The 17,721-nt window shown below is 41.1% G+C and overlaps 1 protein-coding gene across 1 annotated transcript; it reads right to left on the bottom strand.

Moving 5' to 3' along the window:
* Positions 1–5,855: 5,855 nt before the first annotated feature.
* On the bottom strand, positions 5,856–17,472 carry mrpl55 (mitochondrial ribosomal protein L55). The gene is made up of 3 exons (XM_072574254.1): positions 17,387–17,472; positions 11,943–12,144; positions 5,856–6,209 (listed from the first exon to the last, which is right to left on the bottom strand). The coding sequence occupies exons 1-3, from the start codon at positions 17,425–17,427 to the stop codon at positions 6,063–6,065; spliced, it is 390 nt and encodes a 129-aa protein (XP_072430355.1). The 5' UTR covers positions 17,428–17,472; the 3' UTR covers positions 5,856–6,062.
* Between the last annotated feature and the right edge of the window lie 249 nt (positions 17,473–17,721).

The following is a 17,721-nucleotide window of genomic DNA, read 5'->3' as shown; positions in this document are numbered from 1 at the left end:
ATGCAGACTAGATGAATGCTCTGTGGAATACCTACATCCTGCCAGTAAAAATGACCCCAAACTTCCAGTTGCCTGCTACTTCAACACATCATTGTATTCTACAGCAACATTCTAGTCGTAGGTCTGCTGCAGTGTTCCAGCGAGGCTCAATGCAAATTCAAAGGACAGCATCTCATTTTCCACTTGGGAAAATGAGCTGCTTTCAGCACAGCCAAATCATTCTCTGCCTTGTCAGCTCTCATTATCACTTACTCAGCTTCTCTTCAGTCCTGGCCTGCTATCCATAATCTCTTTGTTTACCTACCCCTTTCAATCTCCCTCTCTCTCTTCCCAGCTTCATCTCCACTTATTCACTCACCTCTTCCCCCAGCCTCATCTTCAGTATAAGTATCATGTTTGCTGAGCAGCTAACAGTTCTGGCCTGCTTTCTCTGCACAAATGATACCAGACCTGCTGAATTTCTTCAGCAATTTCTGTTTTTGTGTTAGTGAATACAATGCCAATGTTGAGGTACTACAGGCTGGGTATCTAACGTTGCACAGAGACTCATAGAGATGTACAGCATGGAAACAGACCCTTCAGTCCAACTCATCCATTCCAACCAGATAACCCAATCCAATCCTGGCCCATCTGCCAGCACCTGGCCCATATCCCACCAAACCCATCCTATTCGTATACCCAAAAAGATGCTTTTTAAATGTTGCAATTGTACTAGCTTCCACCACTTCCTCTGGCAGTTGATTCCATACACATACCACCCTTTGAGTGAAAAAGTTGGCACTTAGGTCTCTTTTATATCTTTCCCCTCTCATCCTACACCTATGCTCTCTGGACTCCCTCACCCCAGGGAAAAGACTTTATCTATTTATCCTATCCATGCCCCTCATGATTTTATAAACTTCTATAAGGTCACCCCTCAGCCTACGATGCTCAAGGGAAATCAGCCCAACCCTATTCAACCTCTCCCTATAGCTCAAATCCTCCAACCCTGTCAACATCCTTGTAAATCTTTTCTGAACCCATTCAAGTTTCACATCTTTCCGATAGGAAAGAGACCAGGAACTGCACACAATATTCCAACAGTGGCCGAAACAATGTCCTGTACAGCCGCAACATGACCTCCCAACTCCTGTACTCAATATTTTGACCAATAAAGGAAAGCATACCAAACACCTTCTTTACTATCCTATCTACCTGCGACTCCACTTTCAAGGAGCTATGATCCTGCACTCCAAGGTCTCTTTGTTCAGAGAACTCCCTAGGACCCTACCATTAAGTGTCTAAGTCCTGCTAAGATTTGCTTTCACAAAATGCAGCATCTCACATTTATCTGAATTAAACTCCGTCTGCCACTTCTCAGTCTATTGGCGCATCTGATCAAAATCCCATTGTAATCTGAGGTAACGTTCGTCGCTATCCACGACACCTCGAATTTTAGTGTCATCAGCAAACTTACTAACTGTACCTCTTATGTTCACATCCAAATCATTTTTATAAATGATGAAAAGTAGTGGACCCGGCACCGACCCTTGTGGCACTTCACTGGTCACAGGCCTCCAGTCTGAAAAACAACCCTCCACCACCAGCCTCTACTTTCTATCTTTGAGCCAGTTCTGTATCCAAATGGTGAGTTCTCCCTGTATTCCATGAGATCTAACCTTGCTCACCAGTCACCCATGGGGAACCTTGTCGACTGCCTTACTGAAGTCCATATAGATCACATGCAGATCACTCTGCCCTTATCAATCCTCTTTGTTACTTCTTCAAAAAACTCAAATCAAGTTTGTGAGACATGATTTCCCATGCATAAAGCCATGTTGACTATCCCTAATTAGTCCTTGCCTTTTCAAATACATGTACATCCTGTCCCTCGGGATTCCCTCCAAAAACTTGCCCACCACCAATGTCAGGCTCACTGTCTATAGTTCCCTGGCTTGTCCTTCGCACATTTCTTAAACAGTGGCACCACATCAACCAACCTCCAGTCTTCTGGCACCTCACCTGTGACTATTGATGATATAAATATCTCAGTAAGAGGCTGAGCAATCACTTCCCTAGCTTCCCACAGAGTGCTAGGATACATCTGATCAGGTCCTGGGAATTTATCCACTTTTTTTGCGTTCCAAGACATCCAGCACTTCCTCCTCTGTAATATGGACATTTTTCAAGATGTCACCATCTATTTCCCTACATTCTATATCTTCCATATCCTTTTCCACAGTAAATACTGATGCAAAGTACTCATTTAATATCTCCCCCATCTCCTGTGGCTCCACACAAAGGCCGCTTTGCTGATCTTTAAGGGGGCTTATTTTCCCTCTAGTTACTCTTTTGTCCTAAATGTATTTATAAAAACCCTTTGAATTCTCCTTAACTCTATTTGCCAAAGTTATCTCATGTCCCCTTATTGCCCTCCTGATTTCCCTCTTAAATATACTCCAACTGCCTTTATACTCTTTGAAGGATTCACTTGATTTATCTAGTGTATTACTGACATATGCTTCCTTCTTTTTCTGAACCAAACCCACAATTTCTTTAGTCATCCAGCATTCCCTATACCTACCAGCCTTTCCTTTCACCCTAACAGGAATATACTTTCTCTGGATTCTTGTTATCTCATTTCTGAAGGCTTCCCATTTTCCAGCCGTCCCTTTACCTGTGAACATCTGCCTCCAATCAGCTTTTGGAAGTTTTTGCCTAATACCGTCAAAATTGGCCTTTCTCCAATTTAGAACTTCAACTTTTAGGTCTGGTCTATCCTTTTTGATCACTATTTTAAAACAAATAGAATTATGGTCGCTGGCCCCAAAGTGCTCCCCCACTGACACCTCAGTCACCTGCCCAGCCTTATTTCCCAAGAGTAGGTCAAGTTTTGCACCTTCTCTAGTAGGTACGTCCACATACTGAATCGGAACTTTTTCTTGTACACACTTAACAAATTCCTCTCCATCTAAACCCTTAACACTATGGCAGTCCCAGTCTATGTTTGGAAAGTTAAAATCCCCTACCTTAACCACCCTATTATTCTTACAGATAACTGATATCTCCTTACAAATTTGTTTCTCAATTTACCACTGACTGTTAGGGGGTCCATATTATAATCCCAATAAGGTGATCATCCCTTTCTTATTTCTCAGTTCCCTGGTCCCCCCCACCCTGCCACCTGCCCCCACTAACTAGTTTAAATCCTCCTGAACAGCTCTAGCAAATCCCTACCAGTATATTAGTCCCCTTCCAATTTAGGTGCAATCCGTCCTTCTTGTACAGGTCACTTCTACCCCAAAAGAGATTCCAATGATCCGAAAATGTGAGTCTTTCTCCCATACCCCAGCTTCTCAGCTATGTATTCATCTGCTCTATCCTCCTATTCCTGCCCTCACTAACTCGTAGCACCGGGAGTAATCCAGATATTACTACTCTTGAGAACCTTCTTTTTAATTTCCTGCCTAACTCTCTGTAATCTCTCATCAGAATCCCAACTTTTTCTCTTCTTATGTCGTTGGTTCTAATGTATACAATGACCTCATGTTGGTCCCTTTCCCCCTTGAGAACATTCTGCACCCTCTTGGAGGTATCCTTGATCCTGGCACCAGGGAAGCAACACACCATTCTGATTTTTCGCTGCTGGCCGCAAAAACATCTGTCTTACCTCAGACTAGAGAGTCACCTAAGACAATTGAGCGCTTGGAACCCGATGTACTTCTCATTACATTAGAGCCAGTCTCAATACCAAAACCTTGGCTGTTCGTGCTACATACCCCTGAATCCATCACCCCCTACATTTTCCAAAACAGCATACCTGTTTGAAATGGGGATAGCCACAGAAGACTCCTGCACTACCTGCCTACCTCTCTTCGCTTTCCTGGAGTTAACCCACTTATGTGACTGTTTCTGAGACTTTCCCCCCTTACTGAAACTGCCATCCATCACATCCCCTTGCTCTTGTAAAAATTCCTGATTGCCTATCCAACCGAATTGATAGGATTTGCAACCAACGACATTTATTGTAGATATTATCCTCAGTAACCCATAAACTCTCCCTAAACCCCCACATCCGACAATATACGCATTCTACTAAGGGTCATTTTTGCTTCTTTCAATCTACAGACCCAGAAAATAGTCTTATTCCTCTACAAAACACTGCTCCAGCTTAAATTAATAGTTATGGCTTATATTTTAAGTTTAATCAAGAGCTGTAGCTCAATAAAACATATAATCAAGAAAGAACCCCCTCTACTCACCACTGCAGACTGATTTTAAGGCCGTTTACTGCCTTTTATTACATAAATGGATTTTGAGGACTTTGGGATTTCCTTCTATGTTACATTACCAGTCCGTCTGATCCTCTCCACGTTTCTCATTTCATCTTCTATATTCAGCCTGGCTCTCACTTGTATTATCAAGCTGACATGTCTTCGACAATTTTTGTGCTTCATTTTACTATCTCTCTCATTTGTTATCTCGGAAGTTCTGGTTTTGCTTATCTGCCTGCTCTCCCTTGTCATGATGTACCTTGACCGTTAAAGTAGCTCCTATTTCAAGAGAGTCCATTGTTGTTGCCAATCTTGGAATCCAATTCACCTCGGCTAGGTATTTTTCTGACCTTATTGAAAATAATCTTCCATCAATTAATTTTTGTCGTTCTGCATTGCGCCTTGTCCTGTTCCATAGCAACATGATACTTTGAGCACTAGCTCACAAATGTGCTTCTACTGTGCCTCCACTAACATTTGATTCATGTGACCTCATTCGCTACAGCTAGACTGAACGTCTCCTTCCCCATTAGACCAGAAATATTCTGATCCAGAAATCTCTCTTGAACACACTTCCAGAAACTCTTCCCCACCTCTGCCCTTTACAATATTATAATCTGAGTCAAAGGATGAGTGAAGTCTCCCATTATAATTATTCTCATTTATCGTGTTTGTAACTTCCAGACAAAATTATTCCATAAACCTAAATCGGTGGATGACATAAATCCAAACATGTAATGGTGCCTCTACTGTTTCACAAATTAAATCAATTCTGATCTTGATCTCTGACATGAGTCGTGACTTTAACTCGAAGCCAGTTTTAGGTACTTCTATAGCGTGATGGTTGCGTTCTTGTGTAACCCTGTGTTATGGAGAAATTGCACTTTGTAAGCATGTTATAGCCACACATTTTAAAACTTTATCCTTTAGAAACAGTGTCCCCCATTTGTCAATCGTGTTGTAGCAAAATCATGCTACAGCAGAACAATACGTAGGTCATAAATTTACCTATTGCAGCAAAAACAAGGTTCCCAGAAAAGCTAAGTTCTGGGTGCTTTTTCTATCTCTACATTTAAACTCCAATCCTTTCAAAAGTTGAAGCAGTAGAATTGGATGCGGTTTGCACACATTAGTAATTCAAACTGTTACTAATCCACTTTTTGCTACACAGTTTAAATCAGTCAGTATTTTAAATGCAGCACGATCTAAAATACGAAGGTAAAACTGCTCAGAAGTACTCTGTCCTGGACTGAACATTGTAGCTATGGATTTTACATTCAAATGACAGATCCAATTTCAAAATGTAAGGATTTTATGTTTAGTACAACCCTAACTACTTGTTCATTTCAGATTGTTGCAAATATCATTCCATTTCTAGGATAATTATCATTGAATGGAATTACTTGTAATCTGTCAGAATAAGATAATAAACGTCTAACATAAAACTCAAATGTGGCTAAATGTTCTCAAAATAACCAATATATCTATATAAGCGCAGCCAGGCACTGCAAGTACAGAATAGTTGTGTCTGGTGATGATGGGGGATGTCTAGTTAACAGGAAAATATTTTCTCCTAGCATTTAAGCCATATCATCCTAGAGATAAAAAGAAATAAAAACAGGATTTATTCCTGGTGACATTTTGAGTCAAGAACACAAGTGGATACAAACATACAAATAAGACTACTATTCATCAGTGAAAACGCAATTGTAATATGTGCAGTGTACATCAGTCAAGGTTTCACTGATGTCAGCGCCAGTCAAGCAGTCTGGTGACAGTTGTGCATTTCTGAATTCAAAATCCTGAAGGTCACTTTTTCTTCCAGAATTTGCTATAATCGTCAATTTTAAATTCATCTTCAAAATGCTCCTCTTTCATCCTGGTTCTCTTGGGATCACGTTTGCGCATTCTTGCTTTCCGTTCAGCTTCTGGCAGAAGGGAAACATCGACTGGCATCTGTAACAAATCAGTTAATTATATTCAAGAAATGGTTTTCAAATAATATGGATATACTGATGAAATGCATCAGCTCATAATAGAAAAACAGGCAATCTGCCTCAGCACATACTACAAGTGATCAAAACATGTTTTGATTTTAGAGATAGAATATGAAAAGCTTGTACGATTTTGAAATGATGACGAATGATTACTGTAGGAAGAGCAAGAAGCTTTATTTTCAATGAAACAATTATTTATATCTGATTTCACCTTTACCTTGAAGAACGCTTTAATGATATTTCATCTTCTATGTTTTAAGGTAATTTAACGAGTGGGGAAATCCAGAACAAAGAAACATAAACTTGAAATTAAAGCACAGGCCATTCAAGGTGGAATCAATAAGCATCTTCAAGCAAAATGAACACCACTGCTGAATTGTTTCCTCAAAAGCTGTTAATGCTAAGTCAATTAAAAATGTCAAAACTAAGACTGTGTAGGTATGAATCTAAAATTTGCTGGTTTAGTCAAAATATAGTTAAATGAAATTGAATGAATGAAGGAATAGGTGTGTTTAGATTGAGTACAGTAACTTAGCAGTAATGGACTGTCACATAAACAAGATTTCAATTTTCCAGAGTTAAAAATAGACCATGTGTCTGATGTAATTGTAGGGAGAGGGCAGTGTAATCTAAACTTAGGAACAGTGCCCTTAGTTACTTTGTCCAGATTGTTAATGTACAGCATGGATAGTTGTGGTCCTAACATAGGTAAAAACAATGACTGCAGATGCTGAAAACCAAATACTGGATTAGTGGTGCTGGAAGAGCACAGCAGTTCAGGCAGCATCCAACGAGCAGTGGTCCTAACATAGACCATTGCTGAATTCCAGTAGTCACTAGCTCCCACCCTAAAAAAGACCCCTTTATCACTACTCTATGCCTTGTCAGTCAACCAATGCTCTAGCCAGTACCTTGCCCCTAACACCATGGGCACTTCTCTTATTTAGCAGCCTCCTGTGCAACACCTTGTCAAAGGGCTTCTGGTAATCCAAGTAGTTCATGTTCACTAGCTCTCCTTTGTTTAACTTGTTTGTTACCTCCAAAGAGTTCTAACAGCTTGGTCAGGCATGACCCCGAACTCCCACCCTCACCCCGACTTTAATGAAGCCCTGTTTTACCATGCACTTTCAAGTACTTTGCAGTCTCATCTCGATAACGACTGTAAAATCTTACCAACAACACAGGTCAGGCTAACCAATCTATGGTTTCCTATCTTCTGTCTCCCTCCCTTCTTAAACAAGGGTGTTACATGAGCCATTTTCCAGTCTGGTGGAACGTTCCCTGACTCCAGTGATTCCTGAAAGATCACCACTAATGCCTCTACAATCTCCTCCGCTATCTTTTCAAAATTTTGTTATGTAGTCCATCTAGTCTAGATGATTTGTCCACCTTCATACCTTTCAGGTTCCCCAGCACCTTCTTCTTAGTGATGACCACAACAGTTACCTCTGCCCTCTGACCCTCCTGAAGTTCCGGTATGCTGGTGTCCTCCACTGTGAAAGGTAATGCAAAGTACCTATTCAGTTCCTCCACCATTTCTTTGTTGTCCAATACAACTTCTCCAGCCTCATTTTCCAGCGGCCGATTGTCCACTCTTGTCTTTTTTTTTAACCTTTTAAAATATCTAAAAAATAAACACTTGTAATCTTACTTACTACTGCTAGCCAACTTATCCTCATATTTCATCTTCTCCCCCATTATTGATTTTTTAATTACCCCTGCTGGTTTTTAAAGGTTTCCCAATTCTCTGGCTTCCCATGAACCTTCACCACATTGGACACTTTTTCTTTTGCTTTTATGCTGTCCTTGACCTTCCCTCGTCAGCCATGGTCGTCTCGTCCTCCACTTCTTCCTCTGGATAAATTTCTGCTGTGCCTCTCGAATTACCCCTGGAAACTCCTGCCATTGCACTCCGCTGTACATTCCCCTTCCAATCAATTTTGGTCAGCACCTTCTTCATTTCTTTGTAGTTACCTTTACTTAATTGTAATACCATTACATCTGATTCAAACTTCTCCCTTTCAAGCTGCAGGGTGATTTTGATCATATTATGGTCACTTCCCTTCACCTTAAGCTCCCTAATCAAAGAGTCATAGAGCCACACAGCATGAAAACAGACTCTTTGATCCACTCGTCCATGCCAACCAATAAGTCTAGTCCAATTTGCCACCATTTGGCTGCTTTCCCTTTGTACCCTTCCTATTCATATACCCATCCAGTTACCTTTTAACTGTTGTAATCGTACCAGCCTCCACGACTTACCCTGGCAGCTCATTCCGTACATGCGTGTATGGAAAAAGTTTCCTTTCTAAATCTTTCCCTTCTCACCTGAAACCTATGCCCTCTTGTTGTGGACTCTCCCACCCCAGAGAAAAGATCTTGTCTAGTCACCCTGTCCATGCTCCTCATGATTTTATAAACCTTCATAAGGTCACCCCATAACATCCATCGCTCCATGGAAAATAGCCCCAGTCTATTCAGCCTCTCCCTATAGCTCAAACCCTCCAACACTGGCAACACACTCGTAAATTTTTTCTGAACCTTCAAGTTTTACACCATCATTCCGAAAAGAGGGAGACCAGAATTGCACACTATATTCCAAAAGTGGCCTAACCAATGTCCTGTACAGCTGCAACTCCTGTACTCAATGCTCTGACCAATAAAGGAGAGTATACCAAACGCTTTTTTCAGTATTCTATCTACCCGCGACTTCACTTTCAAGGAACTATGAACTTGCACTCAAAGGTCTCTTTGTTCAGCAACACTTCCCAGGATTGTACTATTAAGTGTACAAGTCCTGCCCTGTTTTGCCTTTGCAAAATACACATCCCACATTTATCTAAATTAAACTCTATCTGCCACTCCTTGGCCCATTTGATCAAGACTCTATTGTAATCGGAGGTAATCTTCTTCGCTGGCCATTCCACTTCCAATTTTGGAGTCATCTGCAAACTTACTAACCATTCCTCCTACGTTCAAATCCAAATTATTTATATAAATGATGAAAAGCAGTGAACACAGCACTGCCTTACTATACATCACCAAATCAAAATTGCCTGTTTTCTAGTGTGATCTACCACCAATTGCTCCAAAGTACCATAACATTGACATTTTACATGTTCCTTTTTGTGAGGTCCGTTACCAACCTGATTATCTTGTTCTACCTGCATACTGAAGTCCCCTAGATTACTGCAATAGAGTCTTTATTACATGCCTTTCCTATCGCCCGATTTATTTTCTTCCAGACTACTGTTGGACAGCCTTCCAACTTCTATCAGGGTCTTTTTACCTTTGGGGTTCCTCAACTCTAACCATTCCATGTCTTCCGACTCAATATCAGTTCTTACTATCAATTTAATTTGATTTCTTACCAACAAGGCAACCCACCCTTCTGCGCATCCACCTGTCCGTTCAACAGAATGTGTTTCCTGGCCCTGATCCTCTTGCAGCCAGGTCTCTGTGATACCCACAATAGCATACCTGCCAATTTCACTCTGGAATGGCAAACTAATTTACCTTCTATCATATACTGTATGCATTTAAGTACAACACCCACAGTCCTGTATTGACTGTCCCTCTTTTCATAGTTGTTCTCTCATCTGCTGTGCCTGAAGTTAGGTCCCTGACCCTTTCCTTATTCTTTGGTCCAATTAGTTGTTCTGGAAACTTTCACAACCTCTGCTGAGATCTCCCCTCTAACTTTTTCAGTAATTTTTCATACAACTGCACCCATCCCTACATTATTTAGTTTAAAGCCCTATTCACAGCCCTCGTCATGCGATTCGCCAGGTCTCTAGTCTCAGCATGATTCAGGTGGAGCCCATCCCATCCCTCCATTCCCAGTACTGGTGCCAATATCCCACAAATTCAAACCTGTTTCATCCACATCAATCTTTGGAATCACACTCTTTAACTTTGTTGACCTTGTGCTATTTGCCCGTGGCTCAGGTAATAATCCAGAGATTACTAAATTTTTGGTTCGGTTTTTCTAATTTAGCAATGAAATGCTTGCAATCCCTCAGCAGAGCTCTTTCTACATAAGTCGCCGGTACCTACATAAACCATGACAATGAAGTCATTCCCCTCCCACTCCAAGTTTCTCTGTGGCCCAGATGAAATATTCTGAACCTGGACGCCAGACAGGCAATGCAGCCTTCAGGACCCTCAATCCTGGACACAGAAAACAGTACCTTTTCCCTGACTATACTCTCCTTGATTACAACTACTCTTTTCTTCTCCTCCCCTGCAAGTCAGTGTAAGGGGTGTGGCTGTCCCCAAAACACAACATCCAGGTAACTCTCCCTCTCCCTGTGTGTCACAGTGTTCAAAACTCAGATTCCAGCTCATAAACTCTAAGCCAGACTTCCTTAAACAACCAGTCACTGTGAACCACAATGGGGTCCACCAACTCCTACAACATGCAGGTATAATACATCACTTAACCCAGCATTTCCATTTTAATTACTTATTTCCCCACCTAGGAAGTTACCAATCATTTAAGGTTGGCATCAGTATGGAAATTCAGCCTTGCATCCAATCTGTGTGCACTGCCTTTGAACACGTAAAGATATGAATCATTAATGACAGTGACATATGTGTTGATATCAAGGTTCTTGTGTATAAGGTAAGTCATCTTTCAACTCTTCCACATGGCTCCAAAACTATGCATAGAAGCAACATTAAGGAACTTGCTAAGTACCATCAATGTTGTTTGAGGTGGAATTTCTGCATCAGCTGAGAGGACTGGCATACTGACATCAGCATCCTTGAAACAACCAATAGCACCAACATCAAGGCCATGATCATCTGAAACCAATTCCGCTGGGCTAGTCCGAGTTGCGACTGCCAAAACTAATCACCTTCATCCAGTTCATGGAAGGCACTTGAACAAGAGGAGGACACTCAAGAAATGCAACATGGATGTTAATGTGTGAGAGATCTCCATTCAGAAGAAACCGAGTTGCAGAAAACTTGTATGAAGGGACATAATTCTCTGAGATCACCTATTAGCAAGAGGAAGTACAGGAAAGGAACCAGAGAAAGGAATGCCAGTGATTTCAAGGTCAGGGGTTAATTCCACTTTTACTGGAAACAAATGTGTGGTCAGAGATGCAGCTGTCGGATTGGGTTCATCAGCCAGACAAGGATCCACATGATCAGCGACACATAATTTCCACATCGACAGTCACATTCATTAGTGAGTGACTGCCTCCACTAACTTTGGACCTGCCTTCAGACAGAGACTTGAAGACGATAAAACAATGTATACATGCCATCACCCTTATTTTCAAATGTCCAGTTCCAGGAATATAAGGTAATAAGAACAAAAAAAAAGCTGGAAAATTAAGTAGGTCATGCAACATCTGCCTCTCCACAGTTTCTACCTTTATTATTATTTCAGATAGTTAGCATCTTGTCTTGCTGAGCTCATTTTTGATGTGGCAAAACCATGAACATGGAAGAAAACATTCATATTTTTCCTAAGAAAGTATTCATTTCAAAAAAGCTTGAGGTGTTTTTGAGTTAAAATGTTGACAGGAAGGTTATGAAATTACAAATCCTCTCTTATGTGCCACCATATTATTTGTCTTAGAAGCATTACAGCACTTAAACAATCAATTAGTTTGGATGTTTTGATCAAAATTGCTTCCTTCTACCTCTCCCAAAAAAACAAGATAACCTTCATCCTTACAGTAATAATTCTTTTAGGTTCCTTGTATCGGATATTGATAGTGGATCCATCAGGTCGAACCAGCAGAACAGGATATAGCCTGGCATAAACCTGTCTTCCACAGCGAACTACTGAAGTTCGATTAGAATTGTTCCGCCTGGATGTGCTGTGCACAGGATACACAGCAGGAAGCAACCTTTCAGAAGCTTTTAGCTGTAAAGAACTATTGAAAAGAAAAACACTTACTAATAAATTTAAAGCAATGATTACTTAAACAGGTGAAGCATATGCATAATCAACAACATATCAATCCTGTGTGTGAAATTCAGTTATGATGTTAGCAGTAGATTTACACATATGGAGGTGCTTTTGCAAGCTGACTTATAACAAGTTAAGCTCGTAATAAAATTCAGATATTTCTTTCAATTAATAAGCTACAGGACAGCTGATTAGTACATAACGGGTCAACTGTTTTCTCCGCTTTCAATCTGCATTAAGGAAAAGCAAGAGTTGTGGCTTTAAAGTAATTTATTTTGTAATTGGCTTAAATTCAGGGTAAGGGTATTTTTAATGAAAGAAGCCCATCTCTGCACAGCCTGCAATATGGAGGAAGTTTCCGACATTCCTAACAGACCGGATGAGTCCATCTGCAGAAAGTGTGATTGGCTTGACCAGCTTTAGCATCAGGTTCCAGAGCTTCAGCATCGGCTGGAAGTATTGCAGTGCATCAAAGAAGCTCACAGTTAGGTGGATATGTTTAGATGCAGTCACCCTGTAGCTTATGGAAGTGCAATGACAGAAGGACTGGGTGACCACCATGCAGAAGGGAACTGGAAGGGACTTAGGAAAGCCCCAGTGTGTCTCTCACCCAAAAACAGCTTTCCTGTTATGGAAAATGGTGAATGTGTTAGCTCATCTAGGGAGTGGAATCAGAACTCACTGCTCAGGGGAGGAGCAGATAGAGAGGAAGAACAATATTGGTAGGGTTCTCAATAGTGAATTGTACAGTAAAGTGTTTCTGCAGACCTCACTGCAGGATATGCTGCCTCCCTGGTGACTGAACTGTTGAAGTGAGAAGGTAAACAGTTTGAGGCTGTGGGTCACACAGAAACAAATGACAGGCTGAAAAAGAGGAATGAATTTCTGCAACAAGAATTTAGGGAGGTATGTAGCAGATTGAAAGGCAGGACCTCAAAGAAGAATAGGCAGACAGATCAGATCAATCGTGGTTGAAGAGTTGGTGCAGGAAAGTGGGCTTTAGAATGAGATGGCGTGCAAAGGGTAGTGTCTCAATATTGATCAAAAAGTTGATAATTGTAATACGGAGACACGCTATTTTTGGAAGCTCCTCGAAGGTTGGTGGTTAATGGGAAATATTCATCCTAGCATTCAGTTACCAGTGGTGTACCGCAAGGATCTATTTTGGGGCCACTGCTGTTTGCCATTTTTATAAATGACCTGGATGAGGGCATAGAAGGATAGCTTATTGAATCTGCGAATGACACAAAGGTTGGTGGAGTTGTGGATAGTGCTGAAGGATGTTGCAAGTTACAGAGGGACATAGATAAGTTACACAGCTGGGCTGAGAGGTGGCAAATGGAGTTTAATGCGGAAAAGTGTGAGGTGATTCACTTTGGAAGGAGCAACAGGAATACAGAGTACTGGGCTAATGGTAAGATTCTCGGCAGTGTAGATAAGCAGAGAGATTTTGGTGTTCATGTACAGATCCCTGAAAGTTGCCACCCAGGTTGATAGGGTTATTAAGAAGGCTTATTGCTTTTATTGGTAGAGGGATTGAGTTCCGGAGCCACAAGGTCATGCTGCAGCTGTACAAAACTCTGGTGCGGCCGCACTTGGAGTATTGCATACAGTTCTGGTCACCGCATTATAGGAAGGATGTGGAAGCGTTGGAAAGGGTGCAGAGGAGATTTATTAGGATGTTGCTTATGAGGAAAGGCTGAGGGACTTGAGACTGTTTTCGTTAGAGAGAAGAAGGTTGAAAGCTGATTTATTTAAGAAAATCAGAGGGTCAGATAGGGCGGAAAATGAGAGTCTTTTTCCTCGGATGGTGATTGCTAGCACGAGGGAACATAGCTTTAAATTGAAGGGTGATAGATATAGGACAGATGTCAAAGGTGGTTTCTTTACTCAGAGACTAGTATGGGGAGTGGAATGCACTGGCTGCAACAGTAGTAGACTCGCCAACTTTAAGGGCATTTAAATGGTCACTGGATAAAAATATGGATGAAAATGGAATAGGGTAGGATAGATGGGCTTCAGATTGGTTCCATAAGTCAGCGCAACATCGAGGGCCTGCACTGTTCTTTAATATTCTATGTTCTCTAAGTGTGGAGCTTGAAATCAACAAGGGGGGCAATCATACTACTGGGATTGTACTATAGGCCTCCACTCCCCTACAGTCAGGGCAAGACAGAAGGATGGATATGCATGCAAATCTTAGCAAAATGTAAAAATGATAGGGTACGAACAGAGGATTTCAACTTGCCCAATCATAAATGTGATAGACAAATGTGAAAGTTTCAGAGGGGGTGCAATTCTTACAATATATCCAGGAAAGCTTTTTAAACCAGGAAGCAGTTGGAGTGTTAGCAGAGGAGCATTTCAGTAATAGTGACCATAACTCAGTTAAGATTTAAGGTAATTATGGAAGAGGGCAAAGGTGGACCAGAAATAAAGGTTCTGAATTGGAGATGGTCGATTTTAATGTAAGGCTGGACATGACTAAAGGGTATTGGGAGAAGTTACTTGTAGGAAAATCGACATCAGAACAGTGAGAGCTATTCAAAAGGTTTATAGTGAGAGTGCAGAGCCAATATACTCCCACAAATATGAAGAGTTGGAACCAACAAGTCCAGGGAATCTTAGATATCCAGGGATGTATAGGACTAGATAAGGAAAGAAATGGTAGCTTAGAGCAGATTCTGAAGACTCAAAACAGCAGAAATCCAACAACAGGATGTATTGAAAATAAGGAGTTACTTAAAAAGAAATTGCAAGAACAAAGAAGGGGCATGAAAAAGAAGTGAAGTAAAATAAAGGAAAGTTCAAAGATGATTTATATACATACAAGGGGAAGAATAACTTGAGAAAGAGTAGTGGCCATTAAAGATCATTGTGGCAACCTGTGTGGAGCCAGATGAAGGTTAGGTTTTAAATGATGACCTCATTATATTCATTCATTATAAAGAAAGGCGATGCAGGTACAGAAATCAGGAAAAGGGACTGTGATATTCTTGAATACATTAATATTGTAAGGGATGCGGTATTAAGAGTTTTTGACAGCTTAGAAGTGGATAAATCCCTGGGCCCATGTGAGATATATCCCAGGCTGTTATGGCAGGCAAAGGGGTTCTGACAACTTTCAAATCCTCGCTGGCCAAATGAGAATTGCCCTGAACAGAAGGGTAGCTAAAGTGGTCCCATTATTCAAGAAGGTTGATAGGGATAAAGCAGGTAACTAGAGATCAACGAGTCCAACACCAAAGGCAGGGAAACTGCTGGAAAAAATCTCATGGACTGAAATCTTCTCCACTGGAGAATTAAGGATTAACCAAAGATAGTTAGCCTGGCTCTATTAGAAAGGAAATCATGTCTTACAAATTTGATTAACTTTTTTATCAGAGGTGACTAGGTATATACATGATGGTAGCGCAGTTGATTTTATCGACATGGTCTTCAGTAAGGCTTTTGATGTGATATTGAATGAGAGACTGGTCAAGTAAGAAAGATGGATCCATGGAAATTTGGCAAAGTGGATCCAAAATTGGCTTAGTGGCATACAGCAGGGTGGGATGCTGGTCCCTTGCCACTTTTAGTGCACATTATATTTCCTACATTCACATGTAGAAAATTATTCAGTTAGGTTTGCAGATGACATAAAAATTGGTACTGCAGCAAGCTTTAGAATACAGGACAATATAGATGGGTTAATCAGGTGTGCAGAACAGTGGAAAATGGAATTTCATCCTGAACAATGTGAATTGATAGATTTTGGGAGGACTAACAAGATAAACAATAGCACAATGAATGCTAGGACCCTAGGAACAAAAAAGGATCAGAGGGACCTTCATATGCATGTCCATGCATCCTTGAAGGCTTCAGGACAGTAGAAAAGACAATTAAAAAAGCACATGGGATACCTGTTTTTATTAGTTAAGGCACTGAATACAAGAGTAGGGAGGTTGTGTGTAAAATATTGATTAGCTGCAGCATGCATGCAGTTCTAGTCATTGCACTATAAGATGGATGGGTTTACACTTGAGAAGAGATTCATCAGATGTTGCCTGGGCTTGAATGTTTTAGTTTAAAGATAGGCTATATAATTTGGGATTGTGTTCTTCAGAGCAGAGAAGGCTGAAGAGAGGACCTAATCAATATGTACAAATTGAGTATATGACCTGGAGGTGCCAGTGTTGGACTGGGGTGGACAAAGTTAAAAATTACATAACACCAGGCTACAGTCCAATAGGTTTATTTGGAGGGACTAGCTTTTGGATGGCGCTTCATCAGAAGGAGCGGTGCTCTGAAAGCTACTGAGGGAAAAAAGTAAGTCACTCAGATGGTGGGGGGCTATCTGTAACTCACTGCTTAAAAGGGTGGTATACACAGAGTCAAAAAGTGGGGTACTAGAAAAGCACAGAAGGTCAGGCAGCATCCGAGGAGCAATTGTTGTTGCTTCAGGCTTACCAAAACATTAACTCTTTTGCTCCTCATATGCTGCCTGATCTGCTGTGTTTTACCAACACCACACTCTCGACTTTAATCTCCAGCGTCTGCAGTCCTCAATTTCTCTCAGGTAGGAACCCTCACAAGATTTTACGAAGTATTTAAATAAGCATGAAAAGCACAATAGCATACAAGGCCACAGGCCAATGTTGGAAAATGAAATTCGAGTAGCTAGGCGCTTGATGAATGGTATGAATACGATGGGCCGAAGGAGCTGTTTCCGTGCGATGGAACTTTACGATTCTCAACTGTATTGGAATGATCTAGAGATTAAACATAGGGATAAGGAATTATTAGAGGGGAAACAGGGAGTTGCATTGCACAGATGTGTTCAGAGAATCACTGTTGACATTTAAAACCAGGAGTGCCTGAGAAAGTTGCTCGAGGAAACAATAACGCTCCACAATTTTTAGAAAGGTTCTTGCAAGAAGTCACATCAGATCAATTCTGAACCTCAAGCGATTGGCAGCCGCTTTATAAGAACAAATCCGCTTATTTTCCAAGTGAAACAGAAGCACAGGACTGTCCCAAAAAAGAAATTCTGCGTCAATCCTGATCCAAGAGGGACTTCAACAAAATCAGCCAATCCCAAAGTGAAAAAAATAATAACCCCAGACACATCTCAGCCTGGGTACAACAAGCTCTGCTTCTGCTCCGTCCAATGACAAATGTTTGAAATGTTGATATTTAACTGCTTTAAACTGACATTCATTACTTACAGCGCAGACCGACAAAGCCGCACAATACACCCCGACGCCATTTCCACGAGCCGGAAGTGTTCAGCGCACAGACCGGGTCGGCAGGACAACAGCGGCTCAGGACAATGGTTCCGCCCGGACACTAACCTGGGCCGCACTTAACCAGGGCCGCACTGAGTGCAGTTTATTTCATCGTTTCAGAAACCGGTGACGTTTTCCAGCAGAAATAACGCTGTGAATCCGGATTTATTTTTATGTCAGCAGTTTTTTTTTCGTTATTTATGAAATGTGAAGTATTTCCAAGGTATATCTGACATGAAAATGCTTCCCCCAACCCAATGCATTGTGATTTGTAT

The sequence above is a fragment of the Chiloscyllium punctatum genome, chromosome 7, assembly GCF_047496795.1.
Source record: "Chiloscyllium punctatum isolate Juve2018m chromosome 7, sChiPun1.3, whole genome shotgun sequence".
Classification (NCBI taxonomy): domain Eukaryota; kingdom Metazoa; phylum Chordata; class Chondrichthyes; order Orectolobiformes; family Hemiscylliidae; genus Chiloscyllium; species Chiloscyllium punctatum.
This window is presented reverse-complemented; position numbering and strand designations above follow the sequence as displayed.